Consider the following 27,354-nt stretch of genomic DNA (forward strand, 5'->3'; position numbering starts at 1 on the left):
TTCCTGAGGATATTGTAGTAATAAAACTTTACTTTCTCTGTTTAGAAATCACCAGAAAGATCCTTTAATTATATGTCAATCTGATTTTGTAATTCAAGTTTCTGAATGCTGTGCTGTTACGTGCAACCAGATGATCAAAAACTATTTCTTGAGACTTGATAACGCCTGGGATGACATCTGAGTCAGAATCTTTCCTAGCTCTGGAGAGTTCTACCATAGAGAAGACACAGGTTAGGTGGGTTTGCGTGTTCTGTGGCCTGTTAGGTGAGAGATCTGATTTTCTGCCTGTGGTTGCTTAGCCGGACCTTCTGCTTGAGAGCTGGACTAGCTGTGGGTACTACACTCACTCTTTCTGCTTGGCCAGCCTGTAGTCAGCTTGGAGCCATCCCACATCTCCTGTTGGCACCTGCAGGAATTGCTGGTGATCATGTTTAATAATCCTGAATTATAACTGGCAGGATGTCTGACATGAGGCTGTGATTTCCTGAGGACACCTGCTTCTCTTTAGGTTCCCAAGAGGAGCCTGTTTGCACCTCTTCATTGGGGTTGTGACACAGAGGGCCCATACCAAAAAGTGGCACATGTCAATAAGCAATTCATGCCCTTTCAGGAGCTAAGTCATCTCTTAGTATCTCTGCTGACCCCCATCAAAGGCACCGAGGAGTGAAAGTTACTGAAACTGTAGGTAAGACGCTTGGAAAAACCAAGCCTGTGCTCTCAGGGCTCTTATGCCGAACCACCCCACGGTTGTTGGGTGGATGGCAGGGAGTTCCCTCTGGAGAGGTTCTTCATGTAGCTTTAATGTTTAGACTTCAGAGGGAAAAAAAAAGAAAAAGAGTGAAGAATACAAGTTGTTCCGCCCGGGAGAGGCTGGCGCTGCTGGCACGCTGGCAGGTAGGCTGCCAAAGCAGTGACAACACAAGAAACCTGCCTTATTTTGCAAAGCTTTTGTATCGGTGATTGTGGGAAAGTTTTGCAATCGCCATAAGAAGGAAATCCAAGGTTTAAAAAAACATGTGGTGAAGTGCTCCACTTCTCGGAGTAGGCAGAGCTTTTGCCGTGACGTCGCGCTGGCTCCAAGCCTGGAAGCCCTCAGGCACGGGAAAGAAACAGCCTGACACTGCACTGACACAAAGTAAGTTCTCTCTCTGCCTCTCGCTGTCTCTCCACACCCTCCCTTCCTGCTTCTGTCCCTTAGTTAGTTTGTTTGGTTAGTTTTTAGGTGCTAGTGCAGGCTTTTTGTACGTCTCATTGTCACTAAACTTGAGGCAGATTATGAAAAGTGCAAAGGTACATTTTGGCAAATTCGATAAATTATTTTAAAGGATAAGCACTGCGGAAAGTGGGGTGTTTTATCTCTCTATGCAAAAACTATTCATTACCATTAATTCACAAGTTGAATCTTTTATTATTTTTCTTTCTTCATTTAATTTTAAATACCACCGGTGTCAATGATTCACTGGTTTGTCAAAGTTCAGATTTTCATAGAGTGGTTATGTCAAATGTTATTGCTTGATTAGACACAAGAGAAGTGTTTCTACAGTTTAATGTTTTCTATAAGTTTTATGTAGATGTTTCATCTGGCACCATAAATGAAATTTTATATTTAAAATTAAATATTGAGAAAAGAAACTGTGTCACTGATTTAAATACTGTTTATTTAACAGAGCCAGATGTTTCACAGAGTTAATCATCAGCAAAATACAAATCAATAAAGAATGTATTTGCTTTAGAAAACTCTGTCTTTCAACTCCTATCCTGTAAAGGTTGGGGTAAGTCTGAATTCACCATACTTTAATTTGCCCATAGCTTATTTTTTCATTGCTTTGTTATTTGTGAGCTGCTGAAGATGGTCTAAAGAAGGTTAGGTCCCTTTAGAATTTCATATGTGAGTTAGTCTGAAATATACATTTGTTTGTTTTTTATAGTTCCTTTTGGTGTTTCCTACTGGAGTAGGATTTGGAACTAAAATCTACAAAATTTAAGTTAGATGTCTTATGAGGCTTTATATCTCTTCCTTAGACATTAGTGCCTATTTTCAGTCATTAGGGATAACTTTTAGGGGGCTGTTGGGTTGCTAAGAGAGTATTGTCCTTTCTGGGCATGGCTGGACATTTCTCAGGGAATCCAGGTTGCTCTAGGGCATCTTGCTTTGGAGAACTGAACTCTCCAGAGGAACTGAGTGACATTTGCAGGTTAACCTGGGACTGTGTCACATCCCTTCCACCCCGGTGTCAAAAATCCCTCATGGCACTTGAATGGGCTCCACTCATGGGTCAGCTGATCTCAGGGACCTGCAGGAGGAAAACTCTGAGAAGTTCCCAGGGGAATTAAATAGAGTGGCATATTTAAGATTCCAGTATCTTGGGGAGAAAACAATTTCTCAGTGTCTGTTCCTCTATATTCCTCTAATACATATGACAATGTAGATTAGACTAACTAATTGATTTTGGTACTATTGCATCAGTTTGGCAATAGCTCTTTTTGACTTGTGTTATCATTCCCGATCTCTCTGTATTAGCTGTTTTCCCCTGATTGGTTTAATCTACATCAGCCAACACAACTAAGATGACTCCTTATATCAGAGTCAATTTTTAAACAGAAAACTTTAGAAGTCTAATTAAAATAACTACATCGATCATCACTCCTGAAGGAATTTGTGAAGGCTTGTGGACTTATAGACAGTCATTATTTGTTTCCTTTAATCACTGTTCTCTTTTTCCTTCATACATTTTTACCTACCATATTGCTTACCCTATTTTCTTCTCTGTTCTCATTTGTGGTCTGATTCTACACGTATCTGATAAATAACATTACTCATTGGAATGGCTGACAGAATGGTAGTGCTCACTAAGAAAATCCTCATAAATATAATATCAGAATCCTACTGGATCACACCAAAGGTCCATTTAGTCTGTGAAAGCGATTAAAAGTGGATATCTCAAAGAGAATTTAAGAATTGGTTCAAATGTGCTGAGGATGTTTTTCTAGCAAACTCTCCTAAAAACTGTCATCAAGATGCCTCTAAACTTTCCATCTATCCAAGAAGGTCCTGAAGTCCTTTAAAAAGCAGATTTTACAAGTCAGGTGCGCCAGTCCTTAATTCATTACAATGACACTTTTAACACTCTTTAATGTCCCCCTGAGACAAGGTGTCAATATGTAGACATCTCAAGTAGTGTCTTGTCACTGAGTGTGTCTGAAAAACATTGGAACCTGTATTCTTATGCAAATAATAGTTAAACACAGTGATATTTTTTCAAACAGAAAGACCTATATATCAGACCTGGAGGAGGAAAACCATGGACAAGCCAATCTCTGCTGGCCAACTTAAAGAAAAGCCACCCTTCCAGGACAGCGACGGCAACGCGGTCCCTGCCAAAACCATGTGCCATAACTGCTCAAAGCTAAAGGTATGGAGAGGAGCCCTCACCACATATTTTCTTTGGAATACCGAATTGCAATTTGAAGTTCTATCAAAATTCAATTGGTTCTGTGTGACACTGTTTGACACTGTGTGTGTTGGAAACAACGCTCTGGGCTGCATCCGAAGCAGCGTGGGCAGCACACACCACCTGCAGTTCTGCACCCAGCTCTGGGGGCCCCAGCACAGCAAAGACATGGACCTGTTGGAGTCCAGAGGAGGTCACAGGTTGGTTAGAGGAATGGAGCACTGTGAGGAAAGGCTGAAAGAACTACGGTTTGTTCAGCCTGGAAAAGAGAAGGCCTCTAGTTGACCTAATTGTGGCCTTCCAGTACCTGAAGGGAGCCTACAAGGAAGATGGAGAAAGACTATTTACAAGAGCCTGGAGTGACAGGACAAGGGGGAATGCTTCAAACTGACAGAGACTAGGTTTAGATTAGATATTAGGAAGAAATTCTTTGCTGTGAGGGTGGTGAGGCACTGGCACAGGTTGCCCAGAGAAGCTGTGGCTGTGCTGTCCCTGGAAGAGTTTAAGTTCAGGTTGGATGGGGCTCTGAACAACCTGGTCTAGTAAAAAGTGTCCCTGACCATCAGAGGGAGTTCAAACTAAATGATGTTTAAGGTCCCTTTCAACCCAAACCATTCTGATTCCACAGCTGTGATTCCAAGAACACAGAAGTCAATAAATGTTCCCAGAAGTTAAGAAGAGAGACCATATTTTACTAACAAATCATTTAGAGGTGTGCTATAGTCACAGTGGTAGTTGCAGGTATATCTTTCTATTCATGTTTTTCAGAACAGGAGACATACCATGATAATAAATAGCAGTAGTGAACAATATTTTGCTACAAACTTTCCCAAAGGAAGGAAACAGCTAAACCAGTACGTGGTAGAAAGTTAGAAGGTGCATGTAATCAATGCCAATTTTCCTTTTCTATGAAGTAGCAGAGTTTTTGGAGGCCACGCTGAGTGAAAAAGAAAGTAAAATATTCTGGTTTAATGCAAACAATAAGAAGATTCTCTTCACAGAGAATTAGAAAGCAAAATGCACGATTTCTGTGTTTCTTCAGTGGGTTGCTCAGGCATCCAGCCATGAAGCAAAAATTATTTCTTTGCAAACTCAATTATTTTCTCTCTTCAGATATTTCTTGGAGCTCTAGCTTTTTCCTTTTTTGCCAAAGGATTTTCTGGAAGCTACATGAAGAGCATGTCCAGTCAAATTGAAAGGAGATTTGAAATCTCATCATCAATTGTTGGAATTATCGACGGTAGCTTTGAGATAGGTATGTGAACTTCCTTTGAAAGTGGATAAGTACTGCTTCTTAGCACCCTTTCACCTCAAAAATAAATCACTTTTTATGCTGGTTCTCTCTCCTGTTGATGCAGGTAACTTAATGGTGATGGTGCTGGTGAGCTATCTTGGGCCAAGAGTTCATCGACCAAAAATAATTGCTGTTGGGTGTCTCATCATGTCCTTAGGAGCATTTTTGTCAGTGATGCCTCAGTTCCTAATGGGACGGTAAATATGGAAGAGTTTTCACATTGTGCATTAATTAAACTTGATCATATGAAGTGTTTTCTAATCATAAACCTGAGTTAAAATCTTGACAATGGTAGTTTCTTTCAGGTAGCATAAAATTTTTAATGGGTGAAATTTTTAGTACTGACTTTCTAATTTCTTCTCTGAAAGCTTATCTTTTTCTACAGGTAAGCAAGAGGGAAACCTCAGGCTTCTACAGAACTTAGACATAATTAGGGATAAAGTGGATGAAATTTTTTATCTGAGATGGATATATATGTATAGATATACATATATTTTTTTAGATGTTTTCCTTTTTTTAACTTCTTAAATGAGCTGTAGTGAGACCTTGATGGAAAAGGTTTCTTTTTCCATGATGGCTTTCTCCATAAGCTCTCCAAAACTATGAAGATTTGTGTCTATCTCCACTAAACTGAGGGAAAGTTGATCATCTAAATACCCCTTCACATCTAAGCTTTAGTGCTTACATAGTTGTCAGAAGCAGGTCATACTTTTCCAATCCTTGGGCATTCTTACTGAGTTGTAGCTGAAAATAAAGCCCCTCTGTCCCTCAAAAATTAAAATTGTTTTGAACACCTTCTTCAGTTCCATGACCAATACCTGTGATAAGGAGGGTAAGAAAAGAATCACATCTGGGGATCACGATATGGAAAGTGGCCACAGTCACTGTGGGGGAACCTGCATTTCAGGGGACAGCAAAGGCCAGAAGCAGAGCTATGGAAATCTCTGATTTAACCCAAATTCAGAGCCAGGTTCAGAACATCACCCATTTCCCAAACACTGAGCAAAACCCAGTGACCACAGGGGCTGCTCTGTCATCTGTCACTATATTGAAGTTGATGGCACAGTCAGAGGGAATATCTGCTCTCCATTTATCCCAATGCAGCATAAATGTACTCCAGCTGACTTCAATGTACTTGGCAGAACTGTTGTTCCAGCTGGCTTAATGCAGACAAACTGGCACGTGTATCTTGCAGCTTGTGTTAATCTCTATAGACACAGACAGGTCACTACTAGATCTTTAGCTATCTAATTTTACACTAGCAGAGAAATCTCCAAGTTACACATCTGCCACATAAGGGAGAAAGAGGTGCCAGCATGGGGAAACATCAGCACAGTTGTATGTATACAGATGTGGATGGACTCTGTCCTGCACTCTAAGGAATCATCTCTTAATCCCTGGAAGCAGCTTTTTTGCTCTTTAGCGCACCAAAATATTGGTATTGGAGTCATCAGATCATTTGAAAAAGGTACTAAGATACCTATTTTTCTTTAAGCAAAGCACTGGAAATGGGCTGCCCCTTCGCTTTGCCTGCCAGTAACAGGAATGAGCACGTGTGAATACAAGGCTCATACACGCTTCCTGCAGAGCAGAGTCTTTCACGTGTCAGTTGTATTTTACACAGTTGTTTTCCAGTTACAATTATGAAAGGATAACTGTTAGTGTGGACAACTCCACCACGAGTGTATCAGCTTGCTCCCCAGCATCCTCTGAGGGCCATCCAGTCACAGATGCTACGGAAACACCCAGCACAACGGAAAATGCTGGTAAGCAAAAGCTCTGATGCTGAATTCCCTCCTTCTGCTTGCCCCCACTTTGTACAACCTCTTTTACTGGAAAGCAGTAAAACCCCTGTAGAAACCATGATATATACAAACCCACCCTCTAATGATTGTTAAACCCCATATTTTATGTAACTTTACTGTTGCAATAAAGTATTGTCAGAACTATGTTCACAGAAATGTCAATGTTTACGGCCTGCAGAATGTGAGAAAACAACAAATTCCTACCTATGGCTCTTTGTGTTGATGGGGAACCTTTTACGTGGAATTGGGGAAGCACCAATTATGCCACTGGGAGTTTCATATCTCGATGATTTTTCTAAGGAAGAAAACTCAGCGTTTTACATAGGTAATATACAAATCAGTGACTTTGATGCTAAACATTCTTTTCTGTAACATTTCTATAGCCAAGCAAATTTGAAAAAAAAAAATAAATCTATCTGCTCTATTCTGGATAGTTTTGTATTGTACAGAGACAAAAAACGATGCAAGAGAGACCTCATGTTTATTTTCTAAGGGTATTTTCCAGAGGGTCCTTTTGCTTTCCACAAGTGGTTTCTGCTACTTGTGTGCCTGTTTCCTCTGTGTTGAAGAGAAGCATAATCAAATACTCATTTCTCCAAAGTGCAAAGTCATATCTGCTTTATCTGGCATATCATCCTTGGCACCACAGCTTCAGAGGATAAAATTCTTCCTAATCACTGTTTCACAGATGAGGAGATTATCCTTAATGTAAGGATTTGTAACGTGGGCACAGTAATGTAAGTGTGTTTCAGAAGCTCTAACCTGACTTTTTGAGTTGTACATGCAGAACACTTCTTCTTGAAAGCCTTTTAAAGCCATTAGCTACCAAAGGGAAAACACCACCTTGCCAGGGTGTTGTAACAAATCCCTTCTAATTGGGATTTTGTTGTTCTTGTTTTTGTGGCAGATAACCTATTGCCCAAGACAGAAAGACTTACACCCAAGCTAATTACTTTGTTGGCAAACTGATTTCAAAGCACGGGGTGTTTGTGTGGCTGAGGGAGGTCAAAACTGTGGCCTGAAGTAAACCTGGTGAAATTGAGCTGGTCATGAAGACAGTAAGAGACATTTTCAGGAGGAGCTCAGTATCTAATGCTGCAGGGTAAGGCCATGGCAAATGTCTTCATTTGGGGATAAGGAAATCTGCATTTTGAAGAAAATAGGAGGCTAGCTGTCGAAAACAAGTGTTCCACTCAGAAGTTATCCAGAATATTTGTAATCACCTCTTAGCTTCTGATTAGAGGTATTTTTAAAAGTTCAGATGAATTTTTTTCTTGTCAGAATCTGATCTGGGAGAGATTGACACAGGTTGAGGACTACTGGGGAAGTGAGATTAAAAATATAAAATAAACACAGAGAATAGCATGGCTTCAACCAAAATCATAATTTGTTTGGGTTATGCAAGTGTAATAAAGTATTTAATTTACAGACTATTAAAATATTGCATTTTTACATTCAGAATAACAATTTTCAGTCTCTTATTTCATTTTGGTGGACTGAACCTATTTGCAAAAACGTGAATGTTGAAATAATCTTCTCCATAGGGCTGAAATTTCTTTTCTTGACTAGCTTTAATTCTTTTCTATGTCTTATTTTTTTTTGTCTGCTGCATGAATTTATGATCAGTGTTTTTGTAAAATACAAAAAACCAAAATTGTCAGCAAAAAAGTCAGTCAGGACTTGCTGATGGATTTTTTACCATTTTTACCATTGATCTCATTATTTGACCCTAAACAAGAAGTTTGTTTTCTGTCTCTCCTTTTTATTTTGCCCTTAGATGTTTTGTTGAGTAAGAGCATAAGCTACTTTGAGGCAGAGGCAGCATTTTCCTAATGCAATGCATTAGAACCTTTTTTGATAGAGTTGTAGTGTCATAATAGTACCACAGTTGCCACAGGAAGGAACAGAAAAGAAAACATTGTTAAGCTGTAAGAATTTACTGCAGAAGTTCTTGATGGTAAGCTGAGTAATCACCAGATTCAGAAGAGAGTTTGCAAAACCCATTCTCTCTCAGGAGGAAAAGCTCTGCAGTAGAACAACACATTAGGATTTACAGAGCATAGTACTGAATATGGGCAAGAAGTGACAGGCATTTAGTCAATAATTCTTTCTTTTCTAATAGAATTAAGCTTTCTCCAACTTCCAAACAACTCCCAGATCGCAGTTCCATGCTGGAATTCAGAAATAGAAATCAATGAACTTTTTTTTTTAACCTGTTACCTCCTCACAACTAAACTTCAATAGATCAAAACAAGTGGAAAGGGAATGTGAGGATCTACACTTCAATTACTTTAAGGATATTTTAATTTTGTGTTGATTGCCAGCAGTGGTAACCAAAATCATACTGTGCTGTATTTATGTAGCCAGCCAGCAGTGTGCAGTCTGACTTCCTGGGCTTTTGCTAGCCTTCATAGCTTATTCATTTGCTCCTAGAGGCATCCCCCCTTCTTCTGATCCCATGTTATCTCCTTTCTAAGCAGAGACAGAGCAGCAGATAGAAGCCCCAGAGAGGGCAGTAGCAAAACTGAAACATGATTTTAAAGATGGCACTACTTAACCACTAAATTTCTTGACTTGGTCTTTACAGCCGCTTCAGTATGTATTAACACTACAGTTCACTGATTTGCTTGTTCTGGTGCTGAATGAATCAACAAAGATTCTGTCTAATGAACCTTGATCACACACAGGGATGCTTATATCTCCTTGTTGCCCACTGAAAATATTCTCACATCCACACACTATTTTTGTTCCTGTCATCCCATACTGCAAAGATGTGGCTTCTTATAAACACATCATCTGATCAACTACTGATCGTAGAATTGAGGGACCTAAAGATGTAGTACAGGCAAAAGTCGTGGCTTGTGCAATCACAGAACATCCTGCAAGCTGGAAATAGAGCTCCTATCAGACTTGTGGCACCTCCAGCAGGCCTAGAGTTGGATGGTCATTAGTTAACTGGCACAAGCTGAACAATGCAACTACAAAAACTGAAAAGTAGGGAGAGGGAGAGCTAAAAGCCATTGCAATGCTATTCTCTTCCTTCCAAGACACGAATCTTGCCAAATGAATTGCACTCAAGGGTCCACCTGAGACCTTCTGCATGGCAGCTGTGGTTGATGGCAGCTTATGTCTTATATTCTTGCCGCTCAGGAGCTTCCCATTAGACATTTTCTAGAGGTCAGTGCCCCTCTCCTGTCTCCTCCTTCCCCTCTCCTTTCCCTGCCCTCAGAGAAGAAGGCTTGCCTTTTCCTCTCAGCGTTTTACTCACTCTCATGTGCTTGACTCCCTTCTCTCACAGGCCTGGTGAGATCCTCGGGCATGTTTGGGCCGACCCTGGGCTTCCTGCTTGGCTCCTTCTGTGCCAGCCTCTGGGTTGACATCGGCGTTGTGGATACTGGTAAGAGGCCTTGGGGTGGTGTGTTAATCAAGAAGGTGGCTGGATGTACGAACCTGCATGCTGAGAAGTACCTTCCAGGTTTACTGCTTCAGAAAGAGAGGCTCTCAGGGAGTTTTTCCCTACTCAAAAGGTGATGTTGTTTACATTTTAGTATCTGCCACATTGTAGTGTGGCTGGAATAGCCCTTGGTAGAAGACGCCTACTCCCACTGTACCTCTTTTTATGCTTGCACACACAATTGTTACATCCTTGTTGTGCAGTTGAGAAAAAAATTAATGAATAAAAGACCACCCTTACATTGAGGGAACAGTGAAAGGCCTTTAAACACTTGGCAAAAATTGTGTTCTCTTAAAAAGGATGCACCAAAGATTCATATAAAAACTTATTTGGTTGTTCAAATAACTTACAAGTCTCTAATCCCAGGGAACATGTTAGGAAGTTTGGGGAAAAACTGTTTGGGGATGGAAGAAGAGCTTGACAGTGGGAAACTGAGAAAGGGAAGTTCTTTTTGGGTGTTGAAGGGCCTTCTTGCCATCACTCATTCGCACAGAAAGTGTTGGAAGATTGAGGCAATAAAATGCCACCACAGGCAATTGCATAGGACTGATTTACTTCCAGGGATGGGTCATTCACAAGCTGCCCAGAGAAGCTGAGGATGCCCCATCCCCGAAAGTTTCATGGCCACGTTGGATGGATCTCTGCACAACCTGATCTAATGGAAGATGTCTCTGCCTATGGCAATGGAATTGGAACTAAATGATCTTTAAAGATCCCTTCCAACCCAAATGATTCTGTGACTCTATGATTTGAAACAAACTGCATTTCAGTTCCTTGTGTGTAACATAAATCACCTCTGTTCTGGTATTTAAATCATATATATATATATGAGGATATCCATAATGATTGCTTTGCATGATATTTAATATCTTTTCCTCTCTTTCTGTATTTTACAGATGCCATCAGCATAAATCCTAAGGATACCCGTTGGGTTGGTGCCTGGTGGCTTGGATTGCTTATCTGTGGATCAGTCAACTTCATTGCCTCGTTGCCTTTCTGGTTTTTGCCTTATTCCTTACCAAAAGAAGGAGCGAATCAAAACCAGAAGATTAGTCATTTATCTGTCCAAGGAGATCACTGTAAAATAGACCCCCCAGCTCAGCCACAGTTGAAGTTCTCAGAGGCAGTAAAAGGTGAAAGATTATCGCCCAAATGTTTGCATGCAAATTGTATTTCATAAGTTCGTTCTGAGCTGAGCAGGGACTTGCACAACCTTCAGCAAAATGCATGTTTCTGCAGTGCAAGTGATGGACAAAAATGTTGTCTTTAATTTGCATTATTATACTTACATGCTAAGGGCGTGTTTCAGTCCTCTCCTTGTGTCAGACAGCTGGAAAAACCTTGTGCTGTTGCTCTGAGGATCAGAGATCCTCAATTCATAGTTGTCAGATGATCCATAGCTGGCAGGCCACTGTTTTCCTGAGACTTACAAATGGCAGGGAAATATGGGGCCAAGTACTACATTAGCTCTTGGGGGGATTTCACTGGATTCGTAGCTCCTGTGTATGAACTCAGGGGTGCTGAGTTAACCTTCTACAGGCAATGTCAGACCCAACCACCCCTTGCTTTTACTTTTATATTTTTATTTTAAGATCCAAGGTCTTATTTGTGTGTGTGTAGGTATGTATGTGCACCCCTACAGCAGATGTGTTTTGAACTGTCATCTTTTAGTCAAGTGTGCCAAGAGCCAGGTTCCAGTCTAAATGCAGGGTTTTGTGTTCACTTTAATTTAAATCCCTTCTAATCAAGGATCTCAGGAATGATCCCAGCCTTTTCCTGAGCTAGGTGCTCCCTTTCTCTGAATGTTACCCTCATGTGGGGTTCTTGTGTGGTTTGTGAAGGCTTCTGCTTTAGGCACCAAATTTTACATTATAGACGGTCTTAATGCTCTGTACAGGCATTGAGAAGCCACACTGGTGCCTGTAATGAAGAGTCCTGTGTCACACACAGGGCAATGTAGGATTTCTGATTCCCACTTCAGCATCCTCTGTGCCATTTGGCCTTGCTGCTCCTGTAAGGCCTGTGTGGGCAATGAGGAAAACTCTCACTTGAGCAAGTGTGTGTTTTGGTAGGCACAGAATTATAACCTGCAATACAGCCAGCAATTAAATCAACGTTAATTTTACTATCTGAAGGATGTCAAAACAACTCTTCTCTGTGTTTAGCAGGGTGTACAGCATATACCTCTCCATTGCAGATTTCTTGCCAGCTCTGAGGAAACTGTTTGGAAATTCAGTTTTCCTGGTGTACATCTTCCTCACTATTCTGCAGTACAATGCTCTTGTTGGGATCATAACCTACGAGACAAAGTTTATGGAGCAACAATTTAATGTATCAGTGGCAAGAGCCATCTTTCTAATTGGTAGGTACCTGTTGTCCTTTCAAATTCCAATGTCAAAAAGGAAGCTTTTCTTTGTTATTTTGCCTTCATTTTTAGGAGAAGCTTCCGTGAACTTTTTTTGGTTAAAAAGAAAGTATTTAGTGGTTTATTAATTTTCCCACCATACTTTGAAAATGGAGGTTAATTTTAGTGTTAATTTTCCTGGTGTTCCTAATTTAGTGAGCTAGAGGATTATTAGAACACAGTGGAAGCTTTTTTCATAGTGAGATTTGGGTTTTGTGTCTTCTTCTGTGAGCAAAAACTACACATAAGCTGCAACAAAGAAACAACTAAAGAGAAAAGATAATTTTAAAAGAGTCCAGTGAAATATGTGATTTTTTTTTTCCTTTTTAGAATAACATGTTGGTATAAATGTTCTTCCATTTTGATTACGAATGCAAATTTCATAACGAATAAGAAATCAAAATGTAAGATTTTGAGCCACTTCGTTCATTTCAAAGCTCTTTTCCTATTTATCAGTTTCCTCAAAAAAATAAGTCCTTTGTAGTGTTCAGAAAAAAAAAGAAGGCTGAAATTATATTTATCTTACAGTGATTGCCTCATAGTTTGGCAGGAAAACCAGGGTATTACAGGTCACTGCAGAACTGATATTGCATTAGTTTAATCTGAAGGCACCAGGCTTTGGTCAGGTACAAATGTAGGAAGAATATTCTTTTTCCTATCTTTTTTTCTGAATGTAGAGAAAATTTTACAAAAAAAAAAAAAAAAAAAAAAAAAAAAAAAAAAAAAAAAAAAAAAAAAAAAAAAAAAAAAAAGTGCCCAAAAAACACAACCAACTGAAAAAACACACAGAGAAAGGCAAACCCCTCCCCATAAAATAGTGTAAAAGCTCTTTATTCAGCACATAGATTTTAGGGTTGGTGTGTGTGAAATACTGAACAGATTAAATCTAAATACAAATCTTCTTATGATTCACTCTTAGATTAAAATGGAATACAGTGCAGAACCAGATGTAGCATCCTTTTCTGTTCCATTTTGGAGATTTTTTTGTGACTTTCTCAGAGTTTGATATTTTATTTTAGATGAAGAAGTGCCCATGAGCGAAGACATTTATCTCATTTACTCCAGTTTCTAACAGGCAACTGTATAGGTTTTATTGTATCAGGATACATAAAAACAACAGTACGGTAAAAAGGTATGGAATATTGAGGAACTAAGCTTTTAAAGTCATAATATGACTTGAAAAAGAAAATGGGGAAGTAGGTAAAATTAATAAAAGGTAATAAAAAGTCTTAGAACCTCAAAGGATCTGCCTGAAAACAGGTGAGTATCTGATATTTTGAAAATACTAGAACCAGATATTTTCTCTTGAAAGGGTCAGTGCGAGTGAGAGCCATTAACATTTTTATTGTCTTCTATTTGCAGGTGTGATACTTTTACCCATCACGATCCTGGGGATGTTTCTAGGAGGCTTTCTGATCAAGAAACTAAAACTTCACATAACAGAAATGGCAAAGTTTGCTTGCATCACCTTTATAGTGATGTATTTGTTGAACCTCTTGTACTTCACGTGCAGCTGTGAGGTGCTCCAGGTGGCCGGTTTGACAACGCCCTACTCTGGGTTTGTATCCCCCTGGGTTTGTGCTGGTTGTGTCATTTGTCACAGTTGCTTTCTGCCCTGTGCAGGACCTGGGTTCTCTACTCCCACAACTCCTGCTGGGTTTGTAACCTCTTCTGAGCTACGAAACTTCTAGTCTAGAAAACATTTGAATTTGAATTTGGATGGCTTACTGAGATGTGTCTTGTCTGTTGATTTACTGTAGGATATTGCTATATCCATTTAAATATGTATCTTTTTAAATACAACAGGTTTTTGTTGCAGTTGACCTGTATTAGGTCATTTGCTAGTATCAATCAATGGGATTTCAGTTGGAGTGAGGCTGCTGTGATTATATCATTTTACCACTTCTTTGAGAGTTATGCACACAAGAAAATCCTGGGTTTGCACGGACTTGTCAGGCTGAAATGATACCTAGTGTTGGAGATGGGCAGAATACTAATTTTGCTTTTCAAATTTGTTTTCCAAATTTCAAACTGGACATTTCTTCTTTTTCTAAAGTATCTATTTCTATTTTTCTAAATTCTATATTACAAGGATATTGATGATATCTCTCTATATTCTTCCAAATTACTAATTAGGATGAAAATAGAGAAAAAAAAATTTTTATATTCTATTTCAAATCTAGTCTCCTCCTATCATGTAGGGAGTGGGATGGTAAGAAAAATGTTGAAAGTGGCTTCCCCATAGTCCACTAGAAGGGACCATCCTCTAGATCAGTATTTATCAGCTTGCCTGGAGCTGTTGATCTGCCTGTGACCCTTTTCTCAGCTGGGAGCTGGGTGGTCATGGATTGTGTGCTGCAAACAGATGTAAGCCATGACTGCAGTCATGCTTTCTTGAGAGCATTTTCCCAATTCTAGCAACCTGCCACAATTGCCCACTGTTTAAATTCGGCTCAGTCTGGTCCAAATTTCAAGGGATTTTAAAGGATTAAACTGAATCCAGCAGGGCTTGCTACATTTTCAGTTCAGAGAGAAACTCAGCCCTGTGTTTTCTGAAACCAAACCTATATTCGAGCAAAATCTAAGTTCTCTTGGCAAACCTAACATCCAGTTCAACTTTGAACCTAGTTACATAAAAGATGTCAGAGCTTTGTGAAGTGGAGATAACTCTGGTTGAGTTATTTGATACTGTAGAGTGAACTAAATATAAGCAGAAACAACCAGACAACATATACTGAAAGACCAAATGCAGTTTCTCAAGGAGAACTGAGACTGCAGAATTTAGCATATGCTAGGGTTGTTCTGGTTAAGCAACTCCTTTACTGTTCTCCCTGTTTAACAATTTGTATTTTGAAGACAAGCAACTGCCTAATGAGGGATAAATCCCTCAGATATTTTTCCTTTCTAAAAGGCTTGGGGGAAATGTCACCTACTTAATGTGTGGTTTTGATGGAGGAGTACAGCATAAAGAAGAAGAAAAGGCAAATTTTGGACACTTTTTCCTTTACATTGTGAGTTTCTTGGAAGCAGGGGGGGATCTGTAGATGGTCGACTCCTAACACTTTCTGAAAATTGAGCCCTGTCAACACACCTGCAGAGTCTCTGCCCACTTTTTAATTTCTCAAATCTAGTTGTCACCTACTTAGTTTAACTCTTTGGGGCCTGATTTTGATTTTTCTTGCAGGAATTTTGGTAGAAGTGAAAGCTATAAAGGTCCATGACAGAATAAAAGAAATTGGATAAGAAATGGATCTCAAGCCTGTCCAGAGTCCCAGAGTAGGGCTGCTGCTGTTGGATATGGTCAGAGCTGAGAGAGAAGCAGCACTTCTCACTTAGATTCACACAGTTTTTATTGCCACTTACTGATTCAGTGAAAAATTGTAAAGGATATCTTGCTGTTGCAGTTTTATGTATTTTTATATCATAATTTCTAGCACCCAGATATTCTATGATATCGTACTGCTAAAGAAAAGCATGGCCTTTTCTTAGGCCATGTCTCATTCTAGGGATGGTTTTCTTAGAGTGAGTTTTCAAATGGAAAAGTAATACTAAATATTCCCTCCCAGCCAAGAATACCTGTGCCTTTTCAGTTCCATGCCTTTCCCATAAAATCCATAAAAATCTTAATGCTTGATGAAAAACCTCGAGAGATCTTTGGTTTAGCTGAAATTACCTTTGTCTCTATATGACAACTTCACAGTCCATTGGATGGCAGCAGATACTTGTTCGTGTTGATTACTTTACTTTCTCCATGTTTTTCCTGCCTACTCCCTGATATTTTTTTTTTTTTACCATGTAATTTGACTAAATAATTCTCTTATTTCCTTCTGTAACCCTCCAGAATGGAGCATCTTTCCTCCACCAAGAACATCTACATGGCCAGCTGCAATGCTGACTGCAGCTGCAACCTGGATCAGTGGGACCCTGTATGTGGGGATAATGGGATCACATACATGACAGCCTGCTTTGCAGGATGTAAATCATCAACTGGGAGAGGAAAGAATATGGTAAATACATTTACAGTCCTATTTACCACAGCCTGTTGCAATTAGACAAGGGATAATGGTTTTAAATTCAAAGAGGGTAGTTTTAGACTAGATATAGGGAAGATATCTTTGATGTTGAGGGTGATGAAACATTGGCAGAGGTTCCCAGAAAGGTGGTAAATGCCTCATCCCTGGCAACATTCAAGTTCAGGCTGGATGGGCCTTTGAGCAACCTGATCTAAGTGAAGATGCCCCTGCCTATTGCACAAGATTGGACTAGATGACCTTTAAAGGTTCTTTCCAACCCAAACTATTCTATTATTCTATAATTATAGATACAGTCAGATTTCTCCAGCTATTAATATTTTGGCTTTGTGATTCAGAAATCTGGTGGACACAAGTGTCCATTCTGTATGGTTTAACCTTTTAGAAACTGAGTGAAAGATTGCAGGGAGGGTTTTTAAAAGGTTTGGGGTGAGGTAAATTCAGAAAAGACACGAAAACTTCAGACTCTAAACTTTTATTTCTTGAATCCGTTTATTTAGATTTTTTAGAATTAGTATCTTCTCAGGAAGATGACCATAAATTTTGTTTTATGTTTCCCAGTAAATCTCTTTAATGTGTATCTACAACACAGCTAAGAGGAGTTTGCTTTAGGTGCCCATTTCTGGTCTGGTTGTTATAGTAGCAAAATCCTGTGGTGTCAGTTGATATGCAGCAGACCTGTATAAACTTCTGAGTGCCAGTTTCACAAACTGTTGCAGATCATGCTGGATCATGTGTGCTCTCCTGAGCTGCCACGGCTCAGAAAAGCAAGTCATAACACTAAATTGTACAGCTAAGAGATCCTGTAAACATACAACTAGATATTTTGGTCAATGTATCAACAGCAAAGCCATTTCCAGGGCTTCAAGCAATCCTACTTGGGCAAGACCATCGAAATCAGTAGGTTTGCAAGAAGTGTGTGCAAATGACCATGTCTACTGGCAGAAGCAAAATTATCTTCATGTAACAGTGTTGAAAAAGATTAACAACATTTTCAGGCTTATATCCATATATTCCAAACTATTCTCTTGCTTCACTCCAGGAAAATTGGCTTCCAAACCCATGTCTCCTGCTAACTTCAAAGTTCACTCTCAGTTGAGCACCAAATGCTGTTTTGGATACAAAACAATAGATAGGTGTGATTGCATCCTTGGCTCCACATCTATACATTTTTGTTTTTACTCACCTGCTTCACAGGATACCTGAGCAGGATGGCTGGATAACAATTTCACTTCTGATTTTTTTTAGCTTTGGCCCATTTTAAACATACACAGAGCACCTTCTGTTCTAGCACTCGCAGGGCTGAAACTAGAGTTGCAGTTACTTTGTGTCTCTGGAGCAGCTCAGAGTGGCTGGAGCATACCAATGAACCTGGCCATCAGTCTGCAAAGATGATTAGGGGGGTTCTTTCAGCAGAAACAACAGCCTGGCTGTAATGGGGAGTGAAAAATGTAGCTACTGACATTATTTTCTGCCGCTGAATTCCGAATAAATAAATTGTTCTTCTCATCTTCTCCTTTCAGGTGTTTCACAATTGCAGCTGTGTGGAAGGACAAGGGCACGGGCTTGGCAATTCCTCTGCAGTTTTGGGACAATGCCAAAGAGAAAGCTGCACCAAAGCCTTTCCCTATTTTTTAGCATTACAGACTGCATGTGCATTTTTTTTAGCCTTAGGAGGCACTCCTACATACATGATTATGTTTAGGTGAAATACTTTACCTTACCTTGACCATAAAACTTGGGGAAAGAGAAATAAAATTTGGAATCTGCTATTTCATTCCTACTCTGAGAAATGGCTGGATGACAAAATAAGGCCCCTGAGGGTTTGCCTGTACTCTGAAATCCACCTCTGTTCAGAGGCACAGCAAAATGTCTATCCAACAATTCAATTCCAATGTGAGGCTGAGTAGATACTTTGGTGATGAAATGGGTGGGCATTATGCTGATCCTGAATGTTGTTTTTCATTTCCAGTGATAGGGATATTTTTAACAGAGCATTGAAATTGAAATAAGATGCAGTGATAAGCCATGTCCAGCGTGACTGTGCTGTTCACATTAGGAGAAAAACATTCCCTTTTGTTAAGCTTATTGGCCTAACAATGTCTTCTGTGTTGTGAGAAGTCTGATACTCCCATTTTTTTCATCAGCTGGTATAAACAGTCAGCAGGAATATCTTTAAAATTTTGATTCCTTGAGTTGGAAAGCAGCACTGCTATTTTACACAGAAGAAAAGATGGTGTTCTCTGTCTTTCAAATGGAACTTTCTCTCCCCTCATGCTCACAGGTGAACTGTAATTAGTGCACATGACCAGATAACTTGTCTAGGCTGCTGATTCCTCTGCAGTATTTCTAGGGGTATAAGGCATTTTTAGCACATGCCTGGGTAATGGACAAGGCTCACTTCGCTGGCCAGTTTTCAGAGCACGAATGTGCACAATGAGAAGCCTTTCATGTTAATGCTGAAGAGACCATACACTGATGTAAAAACTCCATCTCAGGGAGCAGGCTGGCCACAGCAAGGCTCCCTCCTGCCCCTGTGCCAGCTCAGTACTCCTGTTAATTATTCCAGTACACCTGAAGGACACAGGCTGCTTTCCACTGGTAGGAATGAGGTGCTTTTGTAGCCAAATAATTCACATTTGCTGTCTCTGTGTAAAATGCTAGAGGCAGAGGTGTGCTTAACCTAAATGCAGAACTGCACACCCTTGTTCCCTCTGGTCATCACTGCACATCTAAACCCCCTTCTAAAGCAAAACAGTTTCTTGGAGCTTAACTTATTGACATGAACTGTTTAGTTTTAGTGGGTTCACTATAATCTTCCTATGCATTGTCTCCCAAAAGCATTTGCAACTTGTTTTCCTTGGGTTCAAGATCAATTTCTGTAAATTGTCCCCTTTATTTCAATGAGAGTTCACCCATGGAAGGATGCATCTGAACATTAACTTTGGTGAATGTTTTCAATTAGGTCTGAGTGGGCTATGTTAGGTAAGCCACAGCACTCTTGCATGGGGCATGTACAGATGTTCACAGTGTGACTGTAGCTACGTTACTTGGTTGTTTCTCAGAAAAATGTACCATCTTTATTTCCTTTCCAGATCTGTTTCACCAGACCTGAAATCCTTTGCTGTTGGGATTGAAACTTTGGGTGGCAGAGTACTGGGTAAGACTTCATTTCTTTGTGGGATTCAAGAGGCTAATCAAAAGGGTAGACCAAAGTCAGCCAGTGCAATGCCCTTGCTCCATATGAGAACAAAAAAAATTTTCCAGAATTTTTTCTTGTAAGCAGATTGCATTTCAAAGTGTTTGAAGAAGGTTGCTGCATGTTTTCTGATATGTAATTACATATTATGATTATTTCTTTAGAATTTTTTATTCTACAGCAAAGGAATCAGGCAAAGGAAGGAAATTTCATTGTACTTTTGGAGTGCATTTTTTGATTCATGGGCACAACTAACTGAGTTTGATCAGTCTGCATATCCTTAACAGCCTATACTCCCTTTTGATGACCATTATTCACTACTCCCTTTTGATGACCATTATTCACTTAAAGCTCCTGTGTACTCTGACAAATATTTTGTTTCTTGAGTTTATCTGCAATGAATAACCATTCAAGTATTCAGAAATGTAGTCCACCCTGCCTCAAGCAAATCTTGCTTCATCTTCCCTTGTTTGCTGGTTTCTGAAATCTCACCCAAGTAGTCATTTGGATCTCTTTTCTAATCTCCATGTCTTAGCTGAATGCTGCAGAGAATCAATCTTCTGCTTTTACGAGGCAGTTTGCTTCACAAAATTGCACCTTATCCCTCAAACAGCTTCCTGATGATATTAAAGCGTTATGATTGTCTAAAAGGAATTCTTTCAGTGCTACATAATACACTTATTACCCAGTGGTTAATTTCAGCCTTTTGCACTCCAGTAAGCATTTTTAATGGCAAAATGTTGTGTGATACCTGAATAGATACCTTAGTATATACAAATATTAATATGTCATGGCATGTAAATCCACACTGGGTGCTGCAAAAGAGATGTTGGTTGTATTATTTCTTTAAATAACAGAAGTTACACTTCTAATAAAAATACCATTAAAGTGAATTGCTAATATTTTCTTTGCTGAATATAATTAAATTATAGTCTTCCATCATTTCATCTCCCTGTAAGTAGATGTTTAAATCTTGGTTTCTCAAAGCAGGAGCTCAATGTTTAGTCCCATTTTATGCAACCATAATTCAGAAACTCCAAGATTCATTTCCCCATTTCTTTACATGACACTAAGTGATGAGATTTTCATGCCTGAGATCATGTAACGAAGATTTTCCTTGCAGGAGGACTCCCAGCCCCTATTTATTTTGGTGCCTTGATAGACAAGACCTGCTTGAAATGGGGGACAAAAAGCTGTGGGGGATCTGGATCTTGCCGGGTTTACGACACAAAAGAATTCAGGTAAGTTGAATCTTTATTAAGGGGTTGGAAATTTGGTTTCAGAGGCAGCTTTGGGCACCAAGGTACTGTCTATAAACTGATTAGGATACTACCAGCACCGAGGCTCCCTATTTGACTAGACCTTAATAGATCAAATAAATCAAATAATTTCAGTTCAGTCTGACATATAAAATTGCAGTACACTTCCTTAAGTTGCTAAAACTAGTTCTTTTATTGAAGCTTGCACTGAATAATATAATAAGTGCACTGAGTAACTCTGTGACACTTTGGCTTTGTGGAAGACTCAAGAACTGTGGAGTAAGTGTAGCACTGAAGATGCTCTTCCACATCCCTCATTTATTTGCTTCATATTGTATAAGACACCTCACAAAATCCACTAGGAGAAAGGACCCAAATGACTGATGGCACACGGAGAACTGTGGCCAGGAACACTAATGTGACAGTGAGGAGCTGGGACAAGATGGGGACTACAGGCAGAAAGCCCCAGCTGGTGCAGCTCCTCTTTTCTCAGCCCTAAAATACAGTCTGCTGAATGGGAACACACTCCAGAAATTTCTGCTAGAAGTAGGACCTGATTAGGACCTGCCTAGGGCTGATATTATGAGGTCATTTGTTCTGCCTGTAATTCCTTTTTTTTAAAATGTGAACCAATACCTGGCTGAGAATAAATGGTTTTGTCAAACTGCACTTTATATCTTACTTGCTGCCACTCAAAATTGGCAAGCTTTTTTAATATAAACGTATTTTGTCCCTTTTTTTTCCCCCCTAGAAATGTCTATCTTGGCCTCATTGCAGGACTACGGGCAGGATGCTGTGTCTTGTACATAGTGCTCTCTGTTTTAATAATGAAACGCTTCAAACCAGATGGCAAAGAGAAGACAGGTATTAAAAATACAGAAAGATCAACCAGCAAAGAACTAGATGCTGCCAACAAAAAAGACATTCTTCCTGGTGCAAGAACCTCAGAGGAAAGTGAGGAAACTTGTATGTAAAAAAGAAGCAAGGTCTTTTCTGCCTAGGCTTCAGTTTTTCTGAGCGCAAAAGGAGCCTAATTACTGACTTGAACAGCTAGTTTACATTTTGGGGGTTCAAAAAATATCTTTGAAACACTGACTTCTTATTTGCTTTACCCTGTCCTCTTCCTTTCCTCATCTGAAGCACTAATAAGGGGAAAAAATGTCCAAAATGTTGAGGAGCTCTCCCATCCTCTTGCTCTCATCCCTTTCTATACCAACAGTAGGACAAGCCAAACTTTTGCAAGTGTCATAAATTTGATTATGATTGAAAAATTAAAAAGAAGAAATCCACAATAAAATCTCACTTGCCTGGTTGCTCTGATAGCATTTACTGTGGGGTTTGTGACCAGAGCCCCCTGTTCCAGACTGGATCTCGTGTCCCACGGTCAGGTGGGAGCCCCAGGGATGTCACTGAGCACCCTCTGAACCCAAATTACTCAACAACTCTGGGGTTTGACTTGAAAATCTTAAACAGTCAAAAATGGAAAACAAATGAGGAAAGTGGTGAATTAATTTTGCAGCACATCTCAGTAATGGGTATAAGCAAAATTACTCTGAATTGATGCAATAAAGTGATAGGTGTTTAAGTTTCTTTGATTATTTTGCATGTGTGTGTGTGTGTGCAGGGAAGGGGGGCATTTTTATTTTAATGACCACTGTATTTATATGTCATTTTCTTCCTTGTTTAAGTAACCTTCAGTAAACCTTGAAATACGGTACTGAAAACTTGCAAATACATGGCTTTCCACAGGCAGCGTTGTTTCCACAGAGAGAAACTTCACTAACAGATGCTTCCAACAGTTATTACTGAGAAAAGTTTTTAAAAATTCTAGAAGTGAGATATTTTCTTGCAGCCCTCGTGATGTACCTTTGCAATAGAAGCAAACCTGCCTATAAGATCACTGTAGGTTTTACCTCCAACATCACAGCCACTTTGCTTTGTTTTCTGGAGGGTGTCTCTGCTCCCTGCAGTCCTGTGTATAAACAAGCTTTGTTTCCTAGTCTTAAACTTCCTTGGGACATGGAATAGAGAACTGCAGCAATATAAAGAAAATCTACCACACTTTATCTGAGAAAGTGGCAGATCAGAGGGCTAAAGAGAGGGATTCTCCATGTCAAATTCTTTTCTGACCTTTTTCTGACCTTTCTTCTTCCATCTGTCCCATGTAAGGGCAAAAACAAGGATGGGAAAAGGGTTGGTGTGATACTCACTGAAAGGAAGTTCTTCATATCCTGGCATTAGGGTTGGAGTTGTTTGCATTTTATTACCTCAGGGCAATGACCAGCACATTTAAATGTTGTCTTTTACAACTGCAGCTCTGATTATAAACTGCCAGCAGATATGGGCAAGCTGTGTGTGTTATAAGGGATGAAATGAAATCTTATCTAGTATATACAATATCAATATTGCATCTAGGTCTGGAAATAATTAAAGAAAAATCAAAGTTCCAGAAATTCTGGGAATTTTACACAGAGAGAATCATGTTGCATCATTCTCCTTCTGTAAACAGTGTTTTAACATTGAATAAATACATTGGCAGTTCTAGAAACACTCCTTGTCTGTGCTAGACATATAGACTCAGTCAGGTGACTCATACTAACATCATTTCCATTTTACTTCTGTTTTTTGGATATTTATTTCTGTACACTGTTTTTTATATTACCGGTCGTTGTTGTTTTTTTGGAGTTTTCTTATGAGAACATCTTGATTTTCCCAGAAGGTAATATTTTATCAAAGGTGCGTTGATAATTGATGTCAGATGGGAAATGAGATTCTGGTCAGATCTGATGATTCATGTCCAGATATCTACCCCAGGTGCAACTTAGTAAAGCCAGCTTTTCCATACCAATAAGAACTGGTATCATTCTTCATAACAGTCCCAAATCAATAACAGCACATAGCACTGCCACAGCTGGTATTGGATGAGTCTCTGGCTCAGGATACTGCCAGCTCCAAAGCTGTATCATTTCCCTGTTTCCAACATATCCTGTTTCTTGATTGCAAACCTAAGAACTCCCCTGTGAGCAGCAGGTAGAAGTTTATTCAAGGGAATAATTTGTTATTCAACAAGCAGCTAGCACAGAATATGCAAAAAGCAAAATAAGTGGTCAGTCAAGTGGCATTTTCTAAAAACTTTTTATCCCCCTGCTTCTCACAATACAGAAGAAGTAAAGACATTTTCCCTTCCAATTCCTCCTGCTCCAGGGCCTCTGGGGCTCTGGTTTGATTGCAAAGCCACATTACTGACTCTAGGATCAAAATTGATGTCTTTGTCCTGTGTGATAGCGATGCCACCATGCTCTGACATCTCTGAGCTCCATCACCGGTAAAATCCTCCAGGAAGGAAGAGAAACCTGTTGTTGTCTAAGTTGGTAAGAGAAATTGTTAACTAGGAAAGCTGTTTTGGAGGCAAATTTGCAACTATGCCAGGCCAAGCATGCCTTTGAATACAGACAACAAACCAGGTAGTTTAGGGATCATTACAGACAATTTGGTGGGCCATAAATCGTGGTAATTCCACTGGCAGCACTGAACAAATAGGAAAAACAGTGAATTTTCATCAGACTATGGGAGGTTTAAGGGCATGAGCCTTGTGTTTACCCAGCTCTTGTTTGAGGCTATCAAAAAGCCCTTTAATGGCCTTATCAAAGTCCTTCTGTCAGAATCCCTACAGAATACAGGAGACAGCTCAGCTATTTGGCATTTCTTTGCTTTTAGATATATAATCAAGCAGACATAATAACCTATGACTACCTGTTTTCTTAGTTGTTTACAAAAGACTTAAAAAAACCCAGCATCCCTAAACCCACAGTTTTCTGTATGCATTAGGATCATGTACCCTACAAAGAACAAGCCCTCCTATGGGTTTTGTGTCCCCATGATCAACAATCCCTGTCTATCCTGGCACAAAATAAGTTGGGAATAGAGCACTAGCTGTTGCAGAATAAAGAGAAAATACTTCAGGCTGTCAAACTTAAACTTCTCAAATGTTTTTGTAATACAGGATAAAGGCAACATTAGATTTAGTCTACCAGTTTTCACTGTGAAATGTGCTGTTGCTTTGCCTACCTTTAGTTTGGAATATGCTGAAAGTTCTTTCTAGATGAAACTGTTAATACAGATCTAACTCACAGGGGTGAGGTATTTTTTTGCCATTGTTACTTGTATCTCTTTCCTTCTAATTAATTCATCTTTTTATTCTGAACTGCTAAAACATAATTAAATCACAGTTCGAATCGGCCAAGAATTAAAAACCAAAGAAAATCCTGCACCTGAGTTTTGAGCAGACTAATGAGACTCCTCTGCACTACTATGAAAGTGCTCTGTAAGGGCAGAGACTGTTTTTTAGAAAAGGTAAGTTATTTGTTTGTGCACAGCCATTGCTGCTCAGAGGGAAGAGTGGCCGTGGGGACCATCCGTGCCTGCTCTACGCGTCCTGAGGTCTTTGCCCACCTCTTTGGCCAGGTCTACATTATGGACAGAGTGGACCCTTGAGCCTGAGCCCTGCCTAATGCACCAGCAACCACCTGCAGGAGATGGTAGCCCTTAGCTTAGGTCTCCAGGTCCTGTGTTTCAGTCTCAGGTTAAGAAAGTTGTGCAGTCAGGACCTTTTTAAACTAACCAAATGTACCACAGAAGAGTTATCATGTGTGTTCAGACAGGTTGTGCGTTGGACGTGTGGTAAATTTGGTCTCCTCTGAGACCAACCGTGGTATCACTGCATTTATGGTCCTACTCCTATTCCTGGAGCTTGTCCCTCCTCCGTGGGATGAGTCCCTTGAGGTGGGTCCTCCACCAGAGGAGGTGGAGCAAAGGAGACACCCAGAAGGACTGGAATGCCTAGGAGGTTGAAGCTGATGGTTAAGCAAGAGTTTCCTACACAGCCACCCACCCCTGTCCTGTGCTGGGAAAGTTCCTGCCTGGCCTACCTATTGGACACGGACTGCTTTTTGGGCACCTCTGGCAGACAGCTTAATGGTTTCGGTGTGGGTCTGGCAGCAGAAAGCCAGATTGTTTCTGAATGTTTTTTTAGTTAGGTCTTCTAAACATGCTATAATGTGATTACCACTTTTAGTGAAAAACTAAGTAATAAGTCTTGAGTGATTAAGACTACCAGGAAGCAATAGGTCAGCAGGTTTTGGCAGATCAGTGCAACAAACTTAGAAGAGTGGCAATGCAGTAATTGTTACAAGAGAAATACAGGTAGAGGCAAAGTATTCTCATGGAATTCTTGAGGTTTGGTCAGAAAAAGAATTACATGATGCAGGAGAAAACACCTGAGAAGTATTTCTAAAATTATTGTAACAGATCTGTGTCTTAAACCAGAGACATTCAGAGTCAGTGACTGTCAAACCTAAATAATTCATCTCCTTTGCTCTGTTGAACTATAAGGCATTTATAAAAAAAGTGCAGCATTTTCTTCTCTAAAATCACCAGGTAAGAAATCTTCAGAGGAGTTTCCTGTTTCTCAGTAGGAGATATTGCTGCATAAATAAATGACTGCATGGAGTGTAGGGCCAATGATTCGTGATGAGCAGTGGGAAACCACAACTCCATCCAAACATCCTGATCCTCTTCCTTGAATCCCATGGGCTGCCACAGCTGTGAGTCACAGCTGGAGTTGGTTGTGTCTGCATGGCCTTGCAGAGCAAGCTTCAGGGTGAGGTGGTCCCATCTCTGCTGGCATTTCTTTTCCCACCAGCCAGACACCCTTGGTCTCTCCTCAGATAAGAGCAAGGGACAATAGGTATTAGCAATGTACATAATCACAGAGTTTGGGCTCCAGTCCTGGCTTAACTGACAAGGTCAATGAAACCTGAAATATTACTCCAGTATTAATTACAGGTCATAGTAATGATAATGATAATGTGGTCTGAAATATCTAAGAGGTCCTGCCAGGTTTCCTGCTTCAACATTTTTTTTAAAGCTGCAGGTACATGGGTGATAAAACCATCTCCTAAACATAACAGATAGATTTCTATACAGAATTTACCCTTCATAGCCAGCAGAAGGTATGAATCATACGAGATTCTAATGGCCAAATATAATATTATATCAGTTGGAGAATGGCTTATTAGGATACCTGGTTTGCAGAGAGGAACACATCAGCACATGAATAAAATTGCAAATGAAGAGTAGAATTGGATAAATATGGATTAAGGAGACTGTGAAAAAGTTTCCCATCAATGCTTAAAAATACAGATCTGCATATTCAAAAGATGATAATGAGTTTAGAGGAAGAGTTTAATTTTTGGGTGTCCTATTTTAGGTAATTTGGGAAACAATTTTGCCTTTAAAAGCATTAGTACTCATCAGTCTCAAAAACTCTAGTACAAGGCTACCTGAATAGATCAGGACTACTCCAAAACACATTTTAACTTTTAATTTTCAGGATTTTTTTAAAGTGTCATTTTAGACCCAGCAAACAAACAGGTTCAACCTCTCTGAAGATAATGA

At 39.7% G+C, this 27,354-nt stretch overlaps 1 protein-coding gene across 4 annotated transcripts; it reads left to right on the forward strand.

Moving 5' to 3' along the window:
* Positions 1-902: 902 nt before the first annotated feature.
* Positions 903-22,496, forward strand: LOC114062608 (solute carrier organic anion transporter family member 1C1-like). Of its 4 annotated transcripts, XM_027894240.1 has the most exons (16): positions 908-1,135; positions 1,668-1,772; positions 3,268-3,413; positions 4,566-4,707; positions 4,811-4,943; positions 6,382-6,512; positions 6,730-6,876; positions 9,850-9,948; positions 10,902-11,138; positions 12,203-12,367; positions 13,772-13,967; positions 16,251-16,416; positions 17,964-18,145; positions 19,536-19,600; positions 20,763-20,880; positions 21,650-22,496. In XM_027894240.1, exons 3-16 carry the CDS (start codon positions 3,303-3,305, stop codon positions 21,870-21,872), a joined length of 2,115 nt encoding a protein of 704 aa, XP_027750041.1. In that variant the 5' UTR covers positions 908-1,135; positions 1,668-1,772; positions 3,268-3,302; the 3' UTR covers positions 21,873-22,496. The 4 variants fall into 4 exon arrangements, with proteins under 4 accessions (XP_027750043.1, XP_027750041.1, XP_027750042.1 ...); XM_027894242.1 differs by lacking the exon at positions 6,730-6,876 and having other exon boundaries at positions 903-1,135; XM_027894241.1 differs by lacking the exon at positions 1,668-1,772.
* The last annotated feature ends 4,858 nt before the right edge of the window (positions 22,497-27,354 follow it).

Source organism: Empidonax traillii, unplaced genomic scaffold (genome assembly GCF_003031625.1).
Source record: "Empidonax traillii isolate 1590-97213 ecotype Southwest subspecies unplaced genomic scaffold, ASM303162v1 scaffold422:size936756, whole genome shotgun sequence".
Taxonomy (NCBI): Eukaryota; Metazoa; Chordata; class Aves; order Passeriformes; family Tyrannidae; genus Empidonax; species Empidonax traillii.